The sequence below is a fragment of the Pecten maximus genome, chromosome 15 (genome assembly GCF_902652985.1).
Source record: "Pecten maximus chromosome 15, xPecMax1.1, whole genome shotgun sequence".
NCBI classification, from domain to species: domain Eukaryota; kingdom Metazoa; phylum Mollusca; class Bivalvia; order Pectinida; family Pectinidae; genus Pecten; species Pecten maximus.
In genome coordinates, this window is record NC_047029.1 from 6,186,077 (window position 1) to 6,212,253 (window position 26,177).

Genomic DNA, 26,177 nt, shown 5'->3' on the forward strand with positions numbered 1-26,177 from the left:
TCTTACTTTATCTATGCAAATAAACTTCCGGTATGATCCGGAGAATCATCAAGTTGTCAACAATATCCATTCCTTTGCTATGTATTGGAACTGAATTTACTTCCTGGACTCAAAATTGTCATCAGGTAAAATTTGAGGTCTCAGATATGTTTGAGAATGCGACTTCAGTTTATTCATACCATCAGCTGTCCTGGATTTGAACATCGAATCCGTAATACACAGTAAAACTAAAATGAAACTGACAAGACTGAACAACACTTGTTGATTCTGAGTTGTTGTTTGCACCGAACGTGATTTCTGTCTTTAACAAAAACTCTGATGCAGATTTCAAAAAACAAAAAAAAAAAACTTTGGGCGAAATATATATGATTAAATGTATATTTAAACAGGTTTCTGTGGTTCTAGAGAGGGGTGTGTAGACTTTAGTACACTCATCATTACATTGGTCAAAAAGTTATAAATAGCTATTACTAGATACTTCCTATAATGGAGGTCATCAGTCTGAAGAATGAAGCTGATTCTTTCATATTGTTATTTTGTATTTGTTTGAATGATAATCTTGTTTCATTGTACCTTACATCATTTTTCTTATCATAGTTTAAGGCAACTGTAATTATATGCTTTACATCTTACAGCGATATGCATGTTTATTTTTCAATAATCTTCTCTGAGAACTTTATCACTGCAACCGCAGGATAACAGAGAAAGTGCATGTTCAAACTTTATCAATGAACACCTTCTTTTCTTTTGTAGAATTATCAGAATGGATACTGTTGACAGCTTCTCCTGAGGCCACTACTATCATCAGTCTTGTTTACTCAGAATTCTATTGAGATGGATCCATCGAGTAGTCCTGGTGATCTCGGTGCAGACCCTCTCATCCTTGAAAATGATGGCAAACAGTTTGCTTATCAAGCAGTGGAAAATGACAAAGCAGGAAGATATGACACAGCCATGTTCTACTACAATGTAAATAATTTAGAGATTTAACATTAATTCACTGGAACATACATTATATATTACAGACTATAATAGCTATGGATGCATGATAAGACATAATATAAAATTAATTGAAAAATAAAATTAATTAATATGGCAAAATTAAATAAGCAATTGATCGTTAGGGTTAAGAAAGCACACAACTTTTATTATCTCAAAAGCTCATAGCAAGTGATATTCTTCGTATGCGTTCATGTGTGTGTATATAAATTCAATCAAGAAAAAAAGGAAATAAACAAATTAAAACTTCTTAACATCTGTATCATAATCGTGTTTAATATATTTCAAACAGATTTTTAAAAACTTATTTTTGATAATTTATATAATACAAGAAGCATACAAATTAAATTGTTTGTGATGAGTGTATCTCATAAAATCAATTACAATTGATAAAGGATGGGCTATATGCATCAAGCTACCAAATATGATAAATTCCCATCACTTCAGACAACTATAAGTATTCATCACTTGTATTCATGATTATACATTAACAAAGTTTTACTGATGGTTAAAAATACTGGTTCCCTTCTTGTTCTCATCATTATAAGATGTTCAGATGACATAGAATTGGCTGAGATTTAGTGTAAGTCCGTCAAGGTAGGACTGTATAGATCACATATGAACATATCCCTTTCTTTTATCTAGGAAGCAGCTCAGGCACTTCTGTCCGCAGCTCTGGCTGGTTCAACCATGGCAGGCATCATCACTCGCGCCAACGAATACATCCTCAGGGCAGAGGCTCTGAGATCAAGTAATGTCAAGCTTTTGTAATTCCTATAACATAAAAGGTTGCTGGTCTGCCAATTTATCATCTAATATTATTGTGCTGACTGTAACCTCTCATTTACAAGGCACCTTCTGTCATAATATTCTTGCTGTGTAATCCCCTAATATTGTTGGAATACAGTTCTGTCAGAATTTTATGATAATGATATATATCATAAATACAATGTACTACAGTACTGTAAACATTGAAATTTACTCGAGGGGGAAAGTTATGCTAATTACGCGGACTCCTTTTGTTCGCGAAAATTCGCCCCATGCGTATTATTTTGATATCAATCACATTTATAGTATATAAGCATACTTTAGCAATGGAATTGTCAGGAACATATGTTTGCCACTTATAAATATTTCTAATAGAATTGTTCTCATATACACAAGGTAACGTTTATGAAATTGATTATTTGCTTGTCATGTAGAAAATAGGTCCAAGTAGTAAATGCAGTACAAATGAAGTAATATATTTACTTTCTTTACCAAAAAGTTAATAATTCTAATTGCAGATCTTCAAGCAGCACCAGCAAATCAGGGACAAAAATCTCAAGAAAAGGTGTGTTCCATACAGTATATGTACAGTTATATATATTCAGAAGAGCATGAAATTACCTGTCAGATTTAGTATCATTGACTGGTGAAGTGCACGGAACAACTTTTAAACCAAAGTTAACTGATCTGTTTTATGACCTAAACATATACCATGGATGGAATTTGATAATGCAGCACAAAGGGAGATAATCCACACATTTCTTTGACCACATAAAGTTATTTGTGGTGGCCATAGGAAAAGGGAGCATCTTACATGCATTTATCTAACAATGAATTAGAATGCACTAGTCTAAGATATTTGCTTTAATCACGAAATATTTTGTTTCTTGTCTGAGACTTTACATTATGATACCAGTATGTGATTACAGTACTTCTAATGTTTTTATTTTTATTTATCTGATTCTGAAGATGGATCTGGAAAGGGCGACATTTCTTCTACAGCAAGCTTTTGATGAAGATGAAGCAGGAAATGAGACAGAGGCTAGAGAACTATATACAGAGTCCTGTGATCTGTTCCTCAACATTGTATGTTGTATCAGAAATGAGAATATCTACAGCTTTAATAAACAGTCCCCCTAGTAACATGTAGAAGCTGTTTTGATGAAATGTTGGAAAATTGCAGCAAAATATCTTTCAGTCTGAGAGTAACTTCCCCTTTATAACTCACTGGTTTGATCTTTCTTGCTTAACTTCCAATTTATGTCAAATATTGTAATAATCAGAAAATCACTCAAACTGAAATCATTTGTCCATTTATTTCCTCTGAATAGTTTAATGTCAATTAAACTCTCAATTATGTCAAACTTGCAGTATTCATTTCATATATTCAAAATGTTCTCACCTTTTCTGTCAAATGAGAGATACAAATGTAATAAAACATGTGACTAAAGATATTCTTAATCAAATATTCAATTCATGATTTACAGAGGAAGGCAGCCATGGAAAGGAAAGACAAGGTCCTGACAGATAAAGTCACAGTCCTGGCAACTAAAGCACTAGAAAGGTCAGTCAATCAACACAGTAACGTAGGCCCCAACACTGTCCACAGTAACACAGGCCCCAACACTGGCCACAGTAACACTTGCCCTAGTAACACAGGCCCCGACACTTGACACAGTAACACAGGCCCCAACCACTGGCCACAGTATTACAGGCCCCCAACCACTGGCCACAGTAACACAGGCCCCAAAACTGGCCACAGTAACACAGGCCCCAACACTGGCCTCAGTAATACAGGCCTTAACACTGGCCACAGTAACACAGGCCCCGACACTTAACACAGTAACACAGGCCCCAACCACTGGCCACAGTATTACAGGCCCCCAACCACTGGCCACAGTAACACAGGCCCCAAAACTGGCCACAGTAACACAGGCCCCAACACTGGCCTCAGTAATACAGGCCTTAACACTGGCCACAGTAACACAGGCCCCGACACTTAACACAGTAACACAGGCCCCAAACACTGGCCACAGTAACACAGGCCCCAAACCTGGCCACAGTAACACAGGCCCCAACCACTGGCCACAGTATTACAGGCCCCAAACACTGGCCACAGTAACACAGGCCCCAAACCTGGCCACAGTAACACAGGCCCCAACCACTGGCCACAGTAACACAGGCCCCAAACACTGGCTACAGTAACATAGGCCCCAACACTGGCCACAGTAACACAGGCCCCAACACTGGCCACAGTAACACAGGCCCCAACACTGGCCACAGTAACACAGGCCCCAAACACTGGCCACAGTAACACAGGCCCCCAACCACTGGCCACAGTATTACAGGCCCCAAACACTGGCCACAGTAACACAGGCCCCAACACTGGCCACAGTATTACAGGCCCCAAACACTGGCCACAGTAACATAGGCCCTAACACTGGCCACAGTAACATAGGCCCCAACACTGGCCACAGTAACATAGGCCCCAACACTGGCCACAGTAACATAGGCCCTAACACTGGCCACAGTAACATAGGCCCCAAACACTGGCCACAGTAACACAGGCCCCAACACTGGCCACAGTAACACAGGCCCCAAACACTGGCCACAGTAACACAGGCCCCAAACACTGGCTACAGTAACATAGGCCCCAACACTGGCCACAGTAACACAGGCCCCAACACTGGCCACAGTAACACAGGCCCCAACCACTGGCCACAGTAACATAGGCCCCAACACTGGCCACAGTAACATAGGCCCCAACACTGGCCACAGTAACACAGGCCCCAAACACTGGCCACAGTAACACAGGCCCCAACACTGGCCACAGTAACACAGGCCCCAAACACTGGCCACAGTAACATAGGCCCCAACACTGGCCACAGTAACACAGGCCCCAACACTGGCCACAGTAACACAGGTCCCAAACACTAGCAACAATATTACAGGCCCCCAACACGGACAACAGTAACACAGGCCCCAAACCTGGCCACAGTATTACAGGCCCCCAACACTGACCACAGTAATACAGGCCCTAACACTGGCCAAAGTAACACAGGCCCCAACACTGGCCACCGTAAAACAAGCCATAACACTGGCCACCGTAACACAGGGTAACACTGGCCACAGTAACACAGGCCCCAACACTGGCCACAGTAACACAGGCCCCAAACACTGGCCACAGAACACAGGCCCCAACACTAGCCACAGTAACACAGACCCCAACACTGGCCACAGTAAAACAGGCCCCAAACCTGGCCACAGTAACACAGGGTAACACTGGCCACAGAACACAGGCCCCAACACTGGCCACAGTAACACAGGCCCCAAACACTGGCTACAGTAACACAGGCCCCAACACTGGCCACAGTAAAACAGGCCCCAAACACTGGCCACAGTAACACAGACCCCAACACTGGCCACAGTAAAACAGGCCCCAACACTGGCCACAGTAACACAGGCCCCAACACTGGCCACAGAACACAGGCCCCAACACTAGCCACAGTAACACAGACCCCAACACTGGCCACAGTAACACAGGCCCCAACACTGGCCACAGAACACAGGCCCCAACACTAGCCACAGTAACACAGGCTCCAACACTAGCCACAGTAACACAGACCCCAACACTGGCCACAGAAAAACAGGCCCCAAACACTGGCCACAGTAACACTTGCCCTAGTAACACAGGCTACAGTACAATTGTATTCCTCTGATTCTGCAAACAAGTTACAAAGGTATATTTTGGCTCCCCAAAATGAAATTTGACTTTTTGGAAGGACGTGCAAATTTCAAAAATATATCTGAAGTTCGGGAATGGTGATTGACTTTTGAAATTGAGGGATGACAAGGGTGTACAGAAAGACCAGAAGTTATAATATTTATGCCCCCACCATTTTAGGGGAGACTTTGTGTTTCTTATGTATTGCGAGATGTCCTGAATCATTATCACTCTAGCAAATTAATTTCCTTTGTAATTTTGATAAAAATGCATACATTAACTCTTCAGGAAGTGCCATGAATGAGATCAGCTTTCAGGGTTCTAAGGTCAAAGTCACAGTTACTAATTTGCATAGGAGTGAGAATGTACATGTTGTAGACATTTTCGCGTTTACTACACATTAAACTTTTGTTACAGAGCTGAAGAATTAAAGAAAAAGGAGGACGGACCTGCAAAGAGCCCCAAACCAGTACGGACACCACAGAACGAGGGTAGAGTTATCCCCCCTTTGGGATATGGGGCATTTCTTGATGATGAAGATGAGAAAGGCACGCCACAGGTTACACGTCAGAATGTGAGGCCACAGGGTCAGCCCTCGACTACTGGACTTGTGAATGTGGGCCCCTCGGGATATACAAAAGAGGAGATCGCCACCATCAGGTCAATATAACACATTATGTCAATGTAGAGTCTTTAATATCACAAAAAATAGTCAACAAGAGTGTATCAATACCCATATTTTGACATTTTATCTATCAGGAACAGTTTGTTTGTACTATTTTGCTGTCATGAAGAGTAGATATTAATAGCAGACTTTGAAACCTTTTTCTCCTCAATATTATAAATGCTTGTTGAAGCTAGTGTGGTTAGTTATTATGCAATTACTAATTTAATAAAATAATAAAGAATATGGCTTTTTAGTTGGTAACTACTTTTTATGTAATGAATATATAGACCCGCATTATCATTATTTTATTATCATCATTAAAAATTTTTTTTTAACATATTTATAGATACATTAAACATGATATAAGATGTGTATGGACTTGTATTAGTGTTGAAGTAAAGACATGACATCATAAATTGTAAGAATTTCTGCCAGATCAATTTGATAAATTTTCAATATGATTTGTTTAAATAAATAAGAGAACATGTTTTTTATAAAATAACAGAAGAATGTCAAATGTCTTTTCTTCTCTCATCAGACAATTTGTAGTATATTTTGCTAAACCCTTGTACAGACAAATCAGGAACTTCATTGAGTCCCTCTTATTGTTTTATAGGAAAACATCCTTCATTAATAGCCGGGAATATGTGCCTTTTATGAGTGTCGACATGAAGGAGAAATTCGCCTACCCTATGCCTTTTGAGTGAGTATAATTGAAGCATTTTGGACTTTCAGGTTATTATCTGAGAAAGGATATTTGAAATGATGAATATAAACATGAACATTTACACACAGACAATTAACTCTAAACTTATAACATAAACCTTTTGTTTCAGAAAAAAAAAATTGATATAAGCCTCTGTCATTTTTGTTATCAGTAGTAAGCTTTAAGTGGTTCACAAATTTTCCCTACCCAAACTTTAATGCTAAACTTAATTTACACAATGGGAGGGGGCTTATTTGAGAATAAATACGGTACATGTGTGAAAATCTCTCAAAACTCAAACAGATCAATACAGCTAAAGGTCTTTGAAACACCCCAGGGTCATACAATCAATCAAATCTAAATTTATCTTTAAGGTACATATCAACAGTAATTTTAAATATCAAAAGAAATGTACCAGATATAATATTATTATGTTTGGTGTTTGTGGCCTGGATAGGTTTATTGATGAGAGCAATTTATATTACACTGTGTCAATCCTTAAGTTCATTGGGATAATGTTTTAGTGTATTTATGGCAGTTTGAATTTGGTTTACTTGATGAATAACTTAATTAGGGCACAATGCAATGTATGATATACAAACTTTGATCGAATCACTTGTTTTTTTCCTCAGAAACGGAAAAAATAATCTTCACTAACTTCAAGTGAAATCGAGGCAGTAATATTTTTACCTAGATTAACTGACCATGTTGATGTTGTTTTTTTTCTAATGTTTTTCTGTATGTCCGGTATGTATAAATGTTTACTTGTAGCTGTATGATTTCGTCTATATATACCTGAATACCACAGTATATATGTTTCACCTGTAAAAATTAGGTATAGCAATCTCACTTGTCAATATCATAAAGGTGCTGTCAGCTATTTAGAAATCAATTTGCATAATTGCATTGGTATAAAATTGCAGAGATCGACATGGAAAACTAAGCCTATCTCCGAAACAAAAGAAGAATTTATCCGGATGGGTACGACCAGAAGATTTCCAGGATGAGCCCAAATTAATTCTGGCTATTTCCTGTTTCAGCATTAAGCAGGTGAGTTGCACTGATTATTCAGCAAATGAAAAAACAAAAAAGAGGATAATTTTCTGTACAGTAATGATTTATCAATGTCTTTTACCACAGAAAAATTATTGGTTATGTTCACTGGTTCAGTATGTAGAATGTGTATGTGTTGTTGGTCATTGATATCCTTTCATTTTTCACCTCGGTAAATATTACGGCTAGCTTGATTTGTTGTCACCAAGCAAGGTATGATTATGCTATCTTTTGGTGTTAAATTGTGAGTTACAATTACATAATATTTAGCTATACAATGATTGTATTTCAGACCATCGTATCTGACTGCAGTTTTGTAGCGTCTTTGGCCATAAGCGCTCAGTATGAACGCCGCTTCAAAAAGAAGTTGATCACCAGGTAAGCTGTAACTAAACAAAAATGAAGGGTAAGAAACTAATTAAGGGTATAAGTTAAATTAACTTATTTGCTATTTAAATAAAAGTACCAGTTTGATCTAAAGTTTCGTCACAAAAATTTTTATCATGTCAATATGACTCTTATATATCACAAATGCCATGAACTCATGTAGTAATTACAGATTTAGAGATATAGAAAATTTTAAGGTAAAGAACAACAGTAATGGCTGTCAAATTCTTCACTTATAAAACTCATCAATCGAAATTTTGAAAAAGGGTTTCAATATTTTGCCCCATTTGAAATGATACCTTTTAATTGATATTACTTTAGGTTTTAGATGATGTAGATCACTGTTATCTTATGATAATTTTACATAGTCTGATACATAATTCTGTAGTATGGATATAGGATATTCAATGTTACACATGTTTGGAGTCCTGACTATAGCCATAGTGTTATATAAAGTATGGATATAGGATATTTAATATTACACAGGTTTGGATACCTGACTATAGCCATATTGTTTGTTACAGTATAATCTACCCTCAGAACAAACAGGGACAGCCTGTGTATAACCCATGTGGCAAGTACATGATCAAACTTCATATCAATGGCGTCCAGAGAAAGGTTAGTGACTACAGTAACAGTATACGATCCTTTAGATTCAAAGTCGACTTTCACCACCAATAAAATTTTAATCTTTTTAACCCTTAGACTTCTGCATTGTTTTATATCATAGGGATCTGTCAATATTTCCAAACCCTATTGTCTGTTTTGAATATTGTATACCGGTAATTATAATACTTTACTATCTTTCCTGTAAAATCATTTATAATTTGTAATAGAAATAATCAGATTTTCCATGTACTAATACCTTGTCTCCCTGGACAGGTTGTAATCGACGACTTCCTGCCTATGGGACGGGATGGCCAACTGCTGTGTTCCTTCTCTAACAATAGAAATGAGCTGTGGGTGTCGCTGCTGGAGAAGGCTTACATGAAGGTGATGGGAGGCTATGACTTCCCCGGGTCTAATTCAGTAAGTGATTACAGGTGCTAGGGACGATATGTTATGATAAATATACGCGTATTCCTTGTGTCTATACTGGGTAACTTTGAGAGTCTAGCTGTGCTGTATAATTTCGAAGTCATAGTGAATAAAGATTGAGATGTTATAAAAATGTGTGACATTCAAATTGTGAAAAAAGAAAAATCATAATTATTTTAATTAAACCAAGTAGTTATTACTATATCATGAAATATTTTCTTCAGGTTAAGTACATTTATAAGTATGTTTGTGAAAAGACTTTCGTATTTCACAACCAGTACTTGATTTTATGTGTGGCAGGTGTTTTCCTCTACACTATAATCTTATTAGCATGAGGTGGTAAATGGTGTGGATGTTTATTAAGTTACTCTGTTAAAAATTCCATTCGGCCATTTAGGCTTGCTTAAAACAGTATCATACATGTTGGGGAGTCTATGGGCCCCCTCATCCCTATTCAACTGAGTATCTAATGTCATGTGATATTAATTGAGAACCTGTTTCTATAGAGTATAGATCTACATGCTCTGACTGGCTGGATTCCTGAGAGGGTAGCACTACGCAAAAAGTCTAAGGAATTTGATGCTGACAGAGAATTCAGACGTATAATAGATCGCTTCCACAAAGGCCACTGTCTCATCACTGTAGCTACAGGGGAACTGTCGGAAGAGGCTGCAGACCGTGCTGGACTTGTGCCTACCCACGCCTATGCTATGTTAGATATACGCGAAGAAATGGTGTGTACTGTAATTTTTCTTCTGCACAAATACTGATTATAGAAAGATTTTAATTTGTTCGGTCTGTTAATTGTTTATCATTTGAAAAGATTAATTTAAGCTTACTATTGGCCTTGTCATTTAAGCTGTGTATGTTAGTGATATTGTAATAACATGTAATTGTAAGTAATTCTGCATGTAATATTATCATCATTAACATCAGTGTATTCATGATTGCTCAGTGATAATGTACAATTATATCAAACCATTTTTTTAAACTTGTTTATTTATTTATAAAATATTTGATGTTCATATTCCTTGTGTGATCGATTTGTCTGTATTTCACACTGTACTTGTCCTTGTAGGGGAAGAGATTGCTCATGTTGAAGAATCCTTGGAGTCACTTGAGGTGGAAAGGCAATTTTTCAGAGTCAGACATGGCAAACTGGACTCCTCAGTTACAGAAACGCCTCAACTATGACCCAAAGAGTGCTCAGACTTACGACAATGGTGAGTGGAGAATCAAACCCAGAGGTTCACACCAATACAGATTGAGGGTGTGAGAGGCTGGATTATGTGGTAGATATATTCACACCCATACAGTGGGAGGTTGTTAGGGACCAGATTTTGAGGTAGTGATTCTCACCAAGACAGTGGAAGGGTGTGAGGGGCCAGATTTTGTGGTAGAGATTCACACCCAGACAGTGCAAGGGTGTGAGGGGACAGATTTTGAGGTAGATATTCACACCCATACAGATAGAGGTTGTGATGAATTAGATTGTGATGGTTGTAATTCATGCCCCTGAAGTGGTTTTCAGGGTTGAAATTCCTTCCCCCTACTAGGGGAATGTATGAGGGGTCAGAATTTGCGGGTATTAATTTAAATCCCTACAGTTGGAGGAAGTAAGGGGCAAGGTTTTGAGGTAGTGATTCTCACACCTACAGTGGGAGGGAGTGAGGGATCAGGTTTTGAGGTAGTGATTCTCACACCTACAGTGGGAGGGAGTGAGGGATCAGGTTTTGAGGTAGTGATTCTCACACCTACACTGGGAGGGAGTGAGGGATCAGGTTTTGAGGTAGTGATTCTCACCCCTACACTGGGAGGGAGTGAGGGATCGGGTTTTGAGGTAGTGATTCTCACCCCTACACTGGGAGGGAGTGAGGGATCAGGTTTTGAGGTAGTGATTCTCACCCCTACAGTGGAAAGGAGTGAGGGATCAGGTTTTGAGGTAGTGATTCTCACCCATACAGAGGAAGGGTGTGAGGGATCAGGTTTTGAGGTAGTGATTCTCACGCCTACAGTAGGTAGGAGTGAGGGATCAGATTTTGAGGAAGTGATTCTCACCCCTACAGTGGAAGGAGTGAGGGATCAGGTTTTGAGGTAGTGATTCTCACCCCTACACTGGAAGGGAGTGAGGGATCAGGTTTTGAGGTAGTGATTCTCACCCCTACAGTGGGAGCGAGTGAGGGATCAGGTTTTGAGGTAGTGATTCTCACCCCTACAGTGGAAGGGTGTGAGGGATCAGGCTTTGAGGTAGTGATTCTCACACCTACAGTAGGTGGGAGTGAGGGATCAGGTTTTGAGGTAGTGATTCTCACCCCTACAGAGGGAGGGAGTGAGGGATCAGGTTTTGAGGTAGTGATTCTCACCCCTAAAGTGGGAGGGAGTGAGGAGCCAGGTTTTGTGGTAGTGATTCATACCCCTACAGTGAGAGGGTGTAATGAATCAGATTGTGATGGTTGTAATTCTTGCCCCTGAAGTTGTTTTGAGGCTGGACATTCCTACCCCGTACAAGGGGAATGTATGACGGGTCAGAATTTGTGAGTATTAATTTACACTCCTACAGTGGGAGAGAGTGAGGGATCAGGTTTTGAGGTAGTGATTCTCACCCCTACAGTGGGAGCGAGTGAGGGATCAGGTTTTGAGGTAGTGATTCTCACCCCTACAGTGGGTGGGAGTGAGGGATCAGGTTTTGAGGTAGTGATTCTCACCCCTACAGTAGGTGGGAATGAGGGATCAGGTTTTGAGGTAGTGATTCTCACCCCTACAGTGGGTGGATGTGAGGGATCAGGTTTTGAGGTAGTGATTCTCACCCCTACAGTGGAAGGGAGTGAGGGATCAGGTTTTGAGGTAGTGATTCTCACCCCTACAGTGGGAGCGATGTGAGGGATCAGGTTTTGAGGTAGTGATTCTCACCCCTACAGTGGAAGCGAGTGAGGGATCAGGTTTTGAGGTAGTGATTCTCACCCCTACAGTGGAAGGGAGTGAGGGATCAGGTTGAAGATGGATATCAATTAGTGCTGGAAGAAACAATGATTTACATTATAACATTAGAAAGGGATGAAGGTTTTGAGGGTCACAACCAGTTTTAATGTTGATCTGATAAAATAGTAATATCACTTATGATTTTATTCTCCTTAAACTCATTGAATTTTTTTTTTCACTTGAATAATGAATAAATCTGTTAGATCAGGCGTAAAAACTACTATGAATTTCTCATGCATCCATAAACTTTGAATGCATGTGTTACTAAATTTATCTAGTTACTGTTGAAAATACCCAAGTATGTCATATGTACATTGTACCAGCCAGAATCAGTATTAAGGATGTCATTATTTACAGGTGTTTTCTGGATAGATTATGATTCTCTGCTCCATTTCTTTGATGTCATCTACCTCAACTGGAGTCCAGAACTCTTCAAATACACACACTGTGTTCACTCGTAAGTATGCGGTATGGTTCGGGCAACTGTGTGAAGATGAGAACAAACCTGTCAAATCAGCCACCTGAGTTAGATTTAATCCTCTCGGTCAAAGGTCCTACACCATGATTCTAAACAAGACTTCAGCAGAGAATGTTATTCAGGGTGTTCTTATAAGTCCCAGACTGAGATGGCCCTATCTCATTGGCAATAATTCTCTTCTCACATTTCATCAGTTTGAAAGCATATTTATTTTAACATCATTTATACGCGTCTCATCTGGGTCTGATCAGTATGGACTCTCCACTTCTTAATTGAAATTTGAGATTTTGACTTGAAAAGTTTCATATGAAGGTCCTAGACACAACAAATGAAACAAATCTAGCAAGGAGTTTCACATCTGATGTCCTGTTTAAGGTGCTAGAAAGGTTACTCTATGAGTCTAATTTTCATTTAACCTATCAACAGCTGCTTGATAAAGTGTCCTTTGGGATATTAAAATTATCATACTTTAATATCAGATTTCCTGAAATTTCAGTACTTGGGCAGCTAAGGAAGGTCCTAAAAAAGACTCCTATAATATCAGTGACAACCCACAGTACAGATTGGAGATCAAGACAGCACAGCCTGCGGCCATCTGGGTACTGTTGACCCGGCATATCACTGACAAGGTAAGGGTCAAGGTCACAGATCATCTATAGAGTAAGGTTCAAAGTCATAGCTCTTCTATAGAGATTACATCCACAGCCATCAGGGTACTGTTGACCCGGCATATCACAGCCAAGGTAAGGGTCAAGGTCACAGTTTATCTATAGGGTAAGAGTCAAGGTCATAGCTCTTCTATAGAGGTCAAGGACACGGTCCACAGCTCTCTGGATACTACTGACCCGGCATATCACAGACAAGTTAATGGTCAAGGTCACTCTTCAATAAGGTAGGGTGATCATGAAGGTCACACTGCAGCCATGTCGAAACTACCGAAAAGGCACTTCACAGACTAGTTAAGAGTCAAGGTCACAGTTTGCCTATAGAATTTGGGTTAATTAGGTCATATATTGACATTGTATTTCATATACATGTGTACTTACAGTAAATTAAGGATCAAGGTCATTGACTACTGACATTTGGCTACTGCTTACATAACATATCATCAAAAATGTAAGAGATATGATTCTACATATAGAATTGGATTGCTTTGTTAAATCCTGAAGCTAGCTGGGTTATAAATGAACTGAAAGTGAAAGTCAGACAGCTGATCACTGCTGTTTTTATATAACCAATATCTTTCTCTTTTTAGGATGACTTTGCTGACAATAAAGAGTTTATCACTTTACTTGTGTATAAGACTGGTGGCAAGAAAGTCTTCTATCCCTGTGAGTACAGACATTTTCAGATTTTCTACAAACAGATTTTACTTACATTATTTATAAAATAAAATGATATAAAATACCTCAGTAATGATATACTAAATATGGTTTAAACTACGCGATGCACAGAATCAAGGGGCCCAAGGATACATTTTGTAAGTAGGAGACTAAGGTTTACTTATTGTAGGACAAAGAAATGATAATTGTTAGTATTGTTACCGACCTGTTACAGTAATACTTAAAGTGTAACAGGGTTTTTTATTGCCCTTTGACTGTCATTTCTCAGTGTCGTTTACCCTGTTTAACTGGTGTAATTTGTGTTTAAGATTCACCGCCCCCGTTTAACTGGTGTAATTTGTGTTAAGATTCTACGCCCCCGTTTCACTGGTGTAATTTGTGTTAAGATTCACCGCCCCCGTTTAACGCGTGTAATTTGTGTTAAGATTCACCGCCCCCGTTTCACTGGTGTAATTTGTGTTAAGATTCACCGCCCCCGTTTAACTGGTGTAATTTGTGTTAAGTGCACCGCCCCTGTTTAACTGGTGTAATTTGTGTGAAGATTCACCGGCCCCGTTTAACTGGTGTAATTTGTGTTAAGATTCACCGCCCCCGTTTAACTGGTGTAATTTGTGTTAAGATTCACCGCCCCCGTTTAACTGGTGTAATTTGTGTTAAGATTCACCGCCGCCGTTTCACTGGTGTAATTTGTGTTAAGATTCACTGCCCCCGTTTAACTGGTGTAATTTGTGTTAAGATTCACCGCCCCCGTTTAACTGGTGTAATTTGTGTTAAGATTCACCGCCCCCGTTTCACTGGTGTAATTTGTGTTAAGATTCACCGCCCCCGTTTAACTGGTGTAATTTGTGTTAAGATTCACTGCCCCCGTTTAACTGGTGTAATTTGTGTTAAGATTCACCGCCCCCGTTTAACTGGTGTAATTTGTGTTAAGATTCACCGCCCCCGTTTCACTGGTGTAATTTGTGTTAAGATTCACTGCCCCCGTTTCACTGGTGTAATTTGTGTTAAGATTCACCGCCCCCGTTTAACTGGTGTAATTTGTGTTAAGATTCACCGGCCCCGTTTCACTGGTGTAATTTGTGTTAAGATTCACCGCCCCCGTTTCACTGGTGTAATTTGTGTTAAGATTCACCGGCCCCGTTTCACTGGTGTAATTTGTGTTAAGATTCACCGCCCCCGTTTAACTGGTGTAATTTGTGTTAAGATTTACCGCCCCCGTTTCACTGGTGTAATTTGTGTTAAGATTCACCGCCGCCGTACAAGGATGGTGTGAGGATCAACACGCCACACTACCTGTGTAAGATGGTAGAGGAGAAAGGAAGTACCAGTTACACACTAGTCGTGTCACAGTACGAGAAAAACAACACTATCCACTACTCACTACGTGTTTATGCCTCCTGTGAGTTCACCATGACCAAGATAGTGGATCCCTACCAGAAACAGTTCGACAAACGTGTAAGTGTCACCAGGGTAGTCAATGTGTGTGTTACCATGGCAGTCAATGTGTAAGTGTGTCACCAGGGTAGCCAATGTGTAAGTGTGTCACCAGGGTAGTCAATGTGTGTGTTACCATGGCAGTCAATGTGTAAGTGTGTCACCATGGTAGTCAATGTGTAAGTGTGTCACCATGGTAGTCAATGTGTAAGTGTGTCACCATGGTAGTCAATGTGTAAGTTTGTCACCATGGTAGTCAATGTGTAAGTGTGTCACCAGGGTAGCCAATGTGTGTGTTACCATGGCAGTCAATGTATAAGTACAAAGGCTGATTGATAAGTTGTGAGCCTCATATTAAAGGCTTTGAATTTTGCCGAACATATTGTATTGTTTTTCAACATAATCCCCTTCAGTATCTATACACTTTTGCCAGTGGTGATTAAGGGCCTCAATGCTACTTTTATAGAACTCCTTCTCTTGGGTGTTCAGAAAGTCATCCACTGCATGTTCGGATTAGGATGATGAAAGTCTGATGGAGCAAGATAAGGTGAATAAGGCGGATGCTCAATCAATTTAAAGCCACAATCGTGAATGGCAGCCATGGCAATGACAGACTCTTTCACCCTAAACCTAACTGTAACCGATTTTGTCCATTTTGCAAAAGCCTCTTGTCTTATTTCCTTTAGAATGCTACCTCATAGATACAAACTAACCAAATGAGACCAGTCCTTGGGTACACGGCCCTATATAAACTAACCAAATGAGACCAGTCCTTGGGTACACAGCCCTATACAAACTAACCAAATGAGACCAGTCCTTGGGTACACGGCCCTATATAAACTAACCAAATGAGACCAGTCCTTGGGTACACAGCCCTATACAAACTAACCAAATGAGACCAGTCCTTGGGTACACGGCCCTATATAAACTAACCAAATGAGACCAGTCCTTGGGTACACGGCCCTATATAAACTAACCAAATGAGACCAGTCCTTGGGTACACAGCCCTATACAAACTAACCAAATGAGACCAGTCCTTGGGTACACGGCCCTATATAAACTAACCAAATGAGACCAGTCCTTGGGTACACAGCCCTATACAAACTAACCAAATGAGACCAGTCCTTGGGTACACGGCCCTATATAAACTAACCAAATGAGACCAGTCCTTGGGTACACGGCCCTATATAAACTAACCAAATGAGACCAGTCCTTGGGTACACGGCCCTATATAAACTAACCAAATGAGACCAGTCCTTGGGTACACAGCCCTATACAAACTAACCAAATGAGACCAGTCCTTGGGTACACGGCCCTATATAAACTAACCAAATGAGACCAGTCCTTGGGTACACGGCCCTATATAAACTAACCAAATGAGACCAGTCCTTGGGTACACAGCCCTATACAAACTAACCAAATGAGACCAGTCCTTGGGTACACAGCCCTATATAAACTAACCAAATGAGACCAGTCCTTGGGTACACAGCCCTATACAAACTAACCAAATGAGACCAGTCCTTGGGTACACAGCCCTATATAAACTAACCAAATGAGACCAGTCCTTGGGTACACGGCCCTATACAAACTAACCAAATGAGACCAGTCCTTGGGTACACGGCCCTATACAAACTAACCAAATGAGACCAGTCCTTGGGTACACGGCCGTATACAAACTAACCAAATGAGACCAGTCCTTGGGTACACGGCCCTATATAAACTAACCAAATGAGACCAGTCCTTGGGTACACAGCCCTATACAAACTAACCAAATGAGACCAGTCCTTGGGTACACAGCCCTATATAAACTAACCAAATGAGACCAGTCCTTGGGTACACGGCCCTATACAAACTAACCAAATGAGACCAGTCCTTGGGTACACAGCCCTATATAAACTAACCAAATGAGACCAGTCCTTGGGTACACGGCCCTATATAAACTAACCAAATAAGACCAGTCCTTGGGTACACAGCCCTATACAAACTAACCAAATGAGACCAGTCCTTGGGTACACGGCCCTATATAAACTAACCAAATGAGACCAGTCCTTGGGTACACAGCCCTATATAAAATAACCAAATGAGACCAGTCCTTGGGTACACGGCCCTATACAAACTAACCAAATGAGACCAGTCCTTGGGTACACGGCCCTATATAAACTAACCAATTGAGACCAGTCCTTGAGTACACGGCCCTATATAAACTAACCAAATGAGACCAGTCCTTGGGTACACGGCCCTATATAAACTAACCAAATGAGACCAGTCCTTGGGTACACGGCCCTATATAAACTAACCAAATGAGACCAGTCCTTGGGTACACGGCCCTATATAAACTAACCAAATGAGACCAGTCCTTGGGTACACGGCCCTATATAAACTAACCAAATGAGACCAGTCCTTGGGTACACAGCCCTATATAAACTAACCAATTGAGACCAGTCCTTGAGTACACGGCCCTATATAAACTAACCAAATGAGACCAGTCCTTGGGTACACGGCCCTATACAAACTAACCAAATGAGACCTGTCCTTGGGTACACAGCCCTATACAAACTAACCAAATGAGACCAGTCCTTGGGTACACGGCCCTATACAAACTAACCAAATGAGACCAGTCCTTGGGTACACAGCCCTATATAAACTAACCAAATGAGACCAGTCCTTGGGTACACGGCCCTATACAAACTAACCAAATGAGACCAGTCCTTGGGTACACAGCCCTATACAAACTAACCAAATGAGACCAGTCCTTGGGTACACAGCCCTATATAAACTAACCAAATGAGACCAGTCCTTGGGTACACAGCCCTATATAAACTAACCAAATGAGACCAGTCCTTGGGTACACAGCTCTATATAAACTAACCAAATGAGACCAGTCCTTGGGTACACAGCCCTATATAAACTAACCAAATGAGACCAGTCCTTGGGTACACGGCCCTATATAAACTAACCAAATGAGACCAGTCCTTGGGTACACAGCCCTATATAAACTAACCAAATGAGACCAGTCCTTGGGTACACAGCTCTATATAAACTAACCAAATGAGACCTGTCCTTGGGTACAAGGCCCTATACAAACTAACCAAATGAGACCAGTCCTTGGGTACACGGCCCTATATAAACTAACCAAATGAGACCAGTCCTTGGGTACACGGCCCTATATAAACTAACCAAATGAGACCAGTCCTTGGGTACACAGCCCTATATAAACTTACCAAATGAGACCAGTCCTTGGGTACACAGCCTTATACAAACTAACCAAATGAGACCAGTCCTTGGGTACACAGCACTATACAAACTAACCAATTGAGACCAGTCCTTGGGTACACAGCCCTATATAAACTAACCAAATGAGACCAGTCCTTGGGTACACAGCTCTATATAAACTAACCAAATGAGACCAGTCCTTGGGTACACAGCCCTATATAAACTAACCAAATGAGACCAGTCCTTGGGTACACGGCCCTATACAAACTTACCAAATGAGACCAGTCCTTGGGTACACACCCCTATTCAAACTAACCAAATGAGACCAGTCCTTGGGTACACAGCACTATACAAACTAACCAATTGAGACCAGTCCTTGGGTACACAGCCCTATATAAACTAACCAAATGAGACCAGTCCTTGGGTACACAGCTCTATATAAACTAACCAAATGAGACCAGTCCTTGGGTACACGGCCCTATATAAACTAACCAAATGAGACCAGTCCTTGGGTACACGGCCCTATACAAACTAACCAAATGAGACCAGTCCTTGGGTACACGGCCCTATATAAACTAACCAAATGAGACCAGTCCTTGGGTACACGGCCCTATACAAACTAACCAAATGAGACCAGTCCTTGGGTACACGGCCCTATACAAACTAACCAAATGAGACCAGTCCTTGGGTACACGGCCCTATACAAACTAACCAAATGAGACCAGTCCTTGGGTGCACGGCCCTATATAAACTAACCAAATGAGACCAGTCCTTGGGTACACGGCCCTATACAAACTAACCAAATGAGACCAGTCCTTGGGTACACAGCCCTATATAAACTAACCAAATGAGACCAGTCCTTGGGTACACAGCCCTATATAAACTAACCAAATGAGACCTGTCCTTGGGTACACAGCCCTATATGGTCAGATAGTGATAGGACTTAAAAAGAACATCCTTGAGTACCTCCTTCAATAAAAGGCTCACAACATATCAATCAGCCCTCCTATGTCACCATGGTAGTCAATGTGTAAGTGTGTCACCATGGTAGTCAATGTGTAAGTGTGTCACCATGGTAGTCAATGTGTAAGTGTGTCACCATGGTAGTCAATGTGTAAGTGTGTCACCATGGTAGTCAATGTGTAAGTGTGTAACTATTGAAGTCATGGCCAGTAGGTGCATCATTTGGTGGCACATACATATATCTTTCACCAAGATACCAATTTTCCTTTATTTGTGCCATTGTTTTGCTTGTTATCAGTATAATGTGTCTGTGTGCCCAGGTATGGCATTCCAATGTGGTAATTCGTGTTTGTGGCCCCATTATTTCTTATTACTGTGATGGGAAGTAAAACAATATTACTGTGTATAAATAACATCCTGTCCAAAAAATGGATTTATATTAACTGATAAGTTGTACAATAAAATTTTAATTATTAATAAAAAAAAATATAAATAAATAAAATTCTACCTAAAGAAAAACATCGGGTTTAATTTGTAGGTCAGTGATTGTGACAAAGTAATGACCATGATGACCAGCAAAAATTTTATTTGATAGTTTTGAATAAGAAATTCTTTCTGCACGTAGTTCTTTGCCTGTATCTCTAAAAGGGAGGTAATCCTGTCTTTAGAATCAGTTACTTTTACAAACCGTTTACAAGTAGCATGCATAACTACCCTCCTACTATGAATACTTCACGAAAATAACAGGAGACTGCTTATCAATTGAAAAATTAACAAAAAAGAAAATTCATGCTCAACAACGTTAATGGGACCCCTAAAGAGATTGAAGATATAAAAGAACTGAGATGTTGAGTGGTTGTGTTACAGATCAATGGGACAATGGAAGGGAAGAACTGCTGGAGGCTGTAGTAACTACAGTGACACCCATAACTTCAACCCTATATACCAGATACAGCTGGACAACAGCATGGCCGACAACCACATCATGATCGAACTCCTGGGACCAAAGTAAGTCACAATCCATTACACTGTTGTAAAACAAGATCTTTAAGACTTTTGATATAAAGAAATGTCTAAATGCTTTATTAAAATGTTCGGGGATTAACCTTCTGAAATGCAATTAGTTATTTAGTTACAGTTTTACCGCCTACATATACATATCTCCGCCTATTTCTAGGTCTCGTCTGATCAGTGTTCTGTCAGCATCTGAAATCTGATGTTTTGTTCAAAATTAAATACAACAACATGCTTATCTCAACCTAAAATCAAGATTATTAACAGGGTCATGACTACTTGTGTGGTTGACAGTATTTCTAGCGTACTACTACGTGTATTTCTGCACTGGAGATATAATATAAGAATATACCATGTAGTTCTCCTTAATGATATACAAAACAAATTTTCCAGGCAATACAGTGTTGGATTTGAGGTGCGATCAGTAAGTGAGAATGTTCCGGGAGCTCCTGGGACATTCACAAAGACGACATCTGGAGATTTCCGTCCTGGATACTGTGTGTTACAGCTGGAAAGGATATCAGGGGGCGTCTACAACATACAGCCCTGTACATTCCTCCCCAATCAGGATGGGCCTTTTTTCTTAGACATCAGTAGTGCAAAACACTTCACGGTGGCTCAAATACAATGATCAATGTTTACGTCCATATTAAAGAATTGATAGTCATCTGATAAAGTGTTAAAACACCTCACAGGCACGAATACAATAATCAGTCTCTTCATCCACATTGTAGAATTGACAGTCAACTGACAAAGTGTTCACACTTCACAGAGGCTTTACTGAATGCAGTGACCACTGGCAAAGTGGCTACAGAGTATGTGTCCCTGGCTGTGTTGTAATCCATTCACTAAACATGTAAAGTGACCATTAGGTTTCTTGTTTTGTCCTGATTGGTACATTAGCTAACACTTTAAATGGTACAGTGTATCATTGTCTGGTACAGTGGCTGATAACTAAGGTTTTGTTTTTTTGTGAGGATATCACCGTTGTCAAGTGAGGAGCTCGGTGTCACCAGGAACTCACAGTAACCAAGGATCTCACTGTTGTTGAGGAGCTCATTATCATCAAAAGAGCTCAGTGTCACCAATTCAAGGAGCCCACTGCCATCAAAGAGCTCAGTAACCAAGGAGCTCACTGTCACCAAGGATCTCACTGTTGTCTAGGAGCTCATTATTACCAAAAGAGCTTAGTGTCACCAATTCAAGGAGCCCACTGCCATCAAAGAGCTCAGTAACCAAGGAGCTCACTGTCATCAAGGAGCTCACCCACCAAAGAGTTCACTTTCATCAAGGTGCTCATTGTCATCAAGAAGCTCACCTATCACAGAGCTCACTGTTATCAAGGAGCTCACCCACCAAAGAGCTCACTGTCATCAAGTAGCTCATTGTCATCAAGTAGCTTACTGTCATCAAGGAGCTCATTGTCATCAAGTAGCTTACCCACTAGAGAGCTCACTGTCACCAAGGAGGTCTTTGTTACTACATGTAGGTGCCTATTCAATGACGTGATAAATAATAGTGAAAGTTAGAAATGTAAGGACATAACTGAGGCCATGATTGATTCTGAATGTCTGATGGAGACCATTCCTTTTCACCTAAAGGTAGACATGTATATGTAAATTAGAAGAGTGGTTTGAGATGATTTAGGAAATCCCAACTCAGGCCAAATTGCCTTCTTCTGTTTCAACTATCTCTCATATTTAACAAAATAATAATCATTTGACACTTCATCGCCACATCCCCAGGACAACAAATGCTATAACGTGTTAACATGACTGAGCACCAAGGATCTCTATGTCCAGGACACACGTGTCATTGACTGTATAAATGTAACTGATGGCAGTGCTAGGGTTACCCAACTTACTGTGATATATAGGGGAGCGGCTATTTCCTCTGCTAAACATTTGTTGTAGAACTGCATGAAGACATTCTCACAATTTTGATGGAACAGATGTATGGTTCCTCGGTCTGCAGGCAGTCGGCTTCGGCCTGATGTCGCTTCTCTAGCAAAGTAGAAGTATGATTAAATTTTCTTCTGACAGCTAGCTTTGAATATTTTTTTAATTAATATTATCATTTCCTGTTAATTATGGCTAGAAAGAAGGCATGTTACGATTCATTTTCTTCTGGTTGGTAAGTACAATGTATTCATGTTACGGGATATTTGTATATCAGAGAGATCACAGTCATCAAGTAGCTCACTATCATTGAGGAGCTCATAATTGTAGATCACAACCAGTGCCTAATTTTCTTGGTGAATATTGTGACTACACTTTCAGTCACACAATATAGTTGCAGAAACTCATAGAAGGCTTCTTTTCTTTCCTTGATGTCAACAGGTGAGAACAGAGTGAAGTTTATGAACATGAGGACACGTTTAACAATTTGAAAAGGTAAAATTATATGGTGAGAATATGCAATACTATATGGTGAAGACAGGTACCTGTAAGAATATATGATGAGAATACATTAAACTAAATGGTAAGGACATGCAAAACTATATGGTGAACATAGGTAAAACAATATGGTGAGCATGAGGACATGTAAAATTATATGGTGAAAATAGGTAAAACAATATGGTGAGGACATGTAAAATTATATGGTGATGATAGGTAAAAGTGTATTGTAAGAATAGGTAAAACAATATGGTGAATACAGGTAAACTGTATGGTGATGACAGGTAAAAATATATTGTAAGAATTGGTAAAACTATATGGAAAGAACAGATAAAACTATAGGTCGAGAACGGGTATATCTATATGATGAGAATACCTAGTAGGTCGTTTGTAATACATACCTTGCAGGTTTGTCTGTGTTGTAAATCGTTCTTTTGAGACAACGGGATATATTAGTTGTATATCCATGGCTTTATTGTAAAATGAATTTGGATCTAAAACGCAACAAATTCACTGTAAAGTAGTAAGGTTTGAAAAGAAGCCTACAAATAAATATTTTGATAGCATACCGTAATATTAATAATCTGAGAAAACCAAGTTCACACAAACTACTGCAATTTCTTTTTTCATCTTGCAATGTTGATTTAATTTAAGTCGTTGCGTCCTATTTTAACCATATGAGCACATAATTATATAATTGAATTAAGCCTCGACATTTTATTTTAATAATGTTAAGATAACCTACCTGTCGAGCTATAAACACTGGAACACTGGATTTCCCCTGGTAGGAATGTCTTCCCAAGCGCTGAATTCAGGGTTTGTTATCATAATAAATCATTTTGCTGCTTAAACATCTTTAATTTATACACCCTTGTGTACCGTGTAGTAAAACACATTAGATTAGTGAAAACGATGAAACATATTTTTGAAAAATGTCCAGTTTCATACCCTTTTCCAGTGGAGATAGCCATATTGATTGGAGTTCAGCTCTGGGCCGGTATGAGATACATGTACAAAACATACCACGAATACTGACCAGTAATATGTCAGTCGTATGCTTCAGGTTAGTATTATAGAAGAAACAAAATAGTCCCTACTCTTCAATATCCACAATGTACAACATGTTATTTATCATCAGATGACGATGAACTTGGATTTGTTGTCAACACATAGAAAATACAGTACGTACACCGTTCTTTTATAAAATGGCTGTTAATATTTAGATATTTAATTTAATAAATTATATATATATAAAAAAACAGTTGGTACTTTATTTGTCTTCATGCAAATAACCAAAACACACCGATGTACATGTTTAGCTCACATATTACGATCTCTCGGCTAATATTCTGTATGGAAGCCCGTGTCTGCTTCCACAAGTACACACCTTTATAGATTGATTGTGGAAGTATTCAAACTCCACAAGTACGCACTCTACTACTCCTATAACCTAAGATGCTGTCCGATTTATTATCTAACGTTAAGTCTACACTAATGAACAATTTATTGAGGTATTTAGGGTTATATTTCGCAGAAGATTGCGTTTCGATGCACCATGCGTTCGTTGTCTATATAATATTTTTCAGTTAAATGTTGAAGTTATGTGTATTTAAAGAAAACCTCGTTTTGGTCTTTACCGTTTTGAATGAACACTGACGTATCCCATAATACCGATTTTTCTCAGAAAGCGATGTACATGTATGTATCTGTCAGTTCTCATGACACTAACCAGGAAAACAAAATGGCCGGCGGGCGGTCATCTAGGATTATGGCAGTGGCAGTTTGCTATCACTCAGAAAGACCATATTTTCTGCGTATTTCCCAAATGGCGAACGTAATTCCCGATGGTCACCATGTGTACATGTTTAATTTTGAGACTGATCAGAAATATTGCTGGTGGTCATTTTAACAGTTGAACTTAGTTATGTCCTAAATAATCTCTGGAAGCTGCTTAAAATTATATGGAGGAAAGGAAAGATTCCACTGTGTTGGCAGAAAGCTGAGGGCTGCTTCGTACCAAAGGAGGAGAAATCAGTGAACATTAAGCAGTTTCTTACCATCTCGCTGCTGAATGTAGAAGGAAAGATATTCTCAGTTCTAGCAAGGAGGTTGACAGCATATGACAAAGAACCAGTATGTTGATACGTCGGTGCAAAAAGGAGGAATCCCGGATTCTCAGGATGCATAGAACATACTAGCATCGTAACTCAACTCACCAGGGAAGCCAAGGTCAACAAGAAGGATCTCACAAGAGTATACAGACACATATTCAGTCAAGATCGATACTAACAGCCCTAGATGAAACAGCAACCTGGGCAAGAATGACCTTCAAACCTAAAATGTCAATATCCCTGATAATAAAAGAAAGGCAGTCATACAACAATTCCAACGAAATATACAGGGGGAGGTTATACCATCCATCATTGGAAACCCAATCAAATGCCTTGGAAAGTGGTTTGACGAATACTCGGGGATAAGGTCAACAAGGCTTAGGAACATCTAAAAGCACCTGGAAAAAAGCTTAATCAGAAGAAAGGCGAAGGATGGTCCAGAAGGAAATAAGTAGTGAGGAACAAAGAAGGCAGACCAAAGCAGTTGAACTTGGAGTTCAGGGAGCATGGACTAGGTGGGACATAGAACCACGTGCACTGTCCTGGTGGGAAATCTGGAAGTACCCTCAATTCCAACTACAGTTTCTCCTTCGGTCTGTGTATGACGTGCTACCAACGCCAGCAAATCTCCATAATTGGGACCTTGTAGAAACACCAGACTGTCCCTAGTGCGGACAGAGAGGAACCCTACAGCACATACTTACCTCTTGTCGCATGGCTTTAGCACAGGGGAGATACACATGGCGCCACAACCAAGTCTTAAGGGAGCTGGCAGACATTATGGCAACAAGAACGGAAGAGCAAGGTCAGCCAACCAGGGTCCAGACATACACAGATCAGGTTCGTGAAGGAAGGTGCAAAATGAACACCAAGCTCAGAGAAAACTTCCGGAATCCTCAGTCAG

At 39.9% G+C, this 26,177-nt stretch overlaps 1 protein-coding gene across 2 annotated transcripts; it reads left to right on the forward strand.

The window, feature by feature from the left end:
- LOC117343657 (calpain-7-like) lies at positions 1-24,244 on the forward strand. Of its 2 annotated transcripts, none has more exons than XR_004536054.1 (20): positions 1-125; positions 754-969; positions 1,645-1,750; positions 2,286-2,332; positions 2,737-2,853; positions 3,255-3,331; positions 5,909-6,151; positions 6,775-6,861; positions 7,788-7,914; positions 8,210-8,295; positions 8,829-8,922; positions 9,187-9,333; positions 9,849-10,076; positions 10,421-10,565; positions 12,679-12,778; positions 13,296-13,428; positions 14,055-14,130; positions 15,386-15,597; positions 20,620-20,760; positions 21,160-24,244. XR_004536054.1 is itself a non-coding variant. In XM_033906114.1 (20 exons), exons 2-20 carry the CDS (start codon positions 835-837, stop codon positions 21,395-21,397), a joined length of 2,559 nt encoding a protein of 852 aa, XP_033762005.1. In that variant the 5' UTR covers positions 1-125; positions 754-834; the 3' UTR covers positions 21,398-24,244. The 2 variants fall into 2 exon arrangements, 1 of the variants encoding a protein (XP_033762005.1); XM_033906114.1 differs by having other exon boundaries at positions 15,386-15,603; positions 20,606-20,760.
- Positions 24,245-26,177: the final 1,933 nt, after the last annotated feature.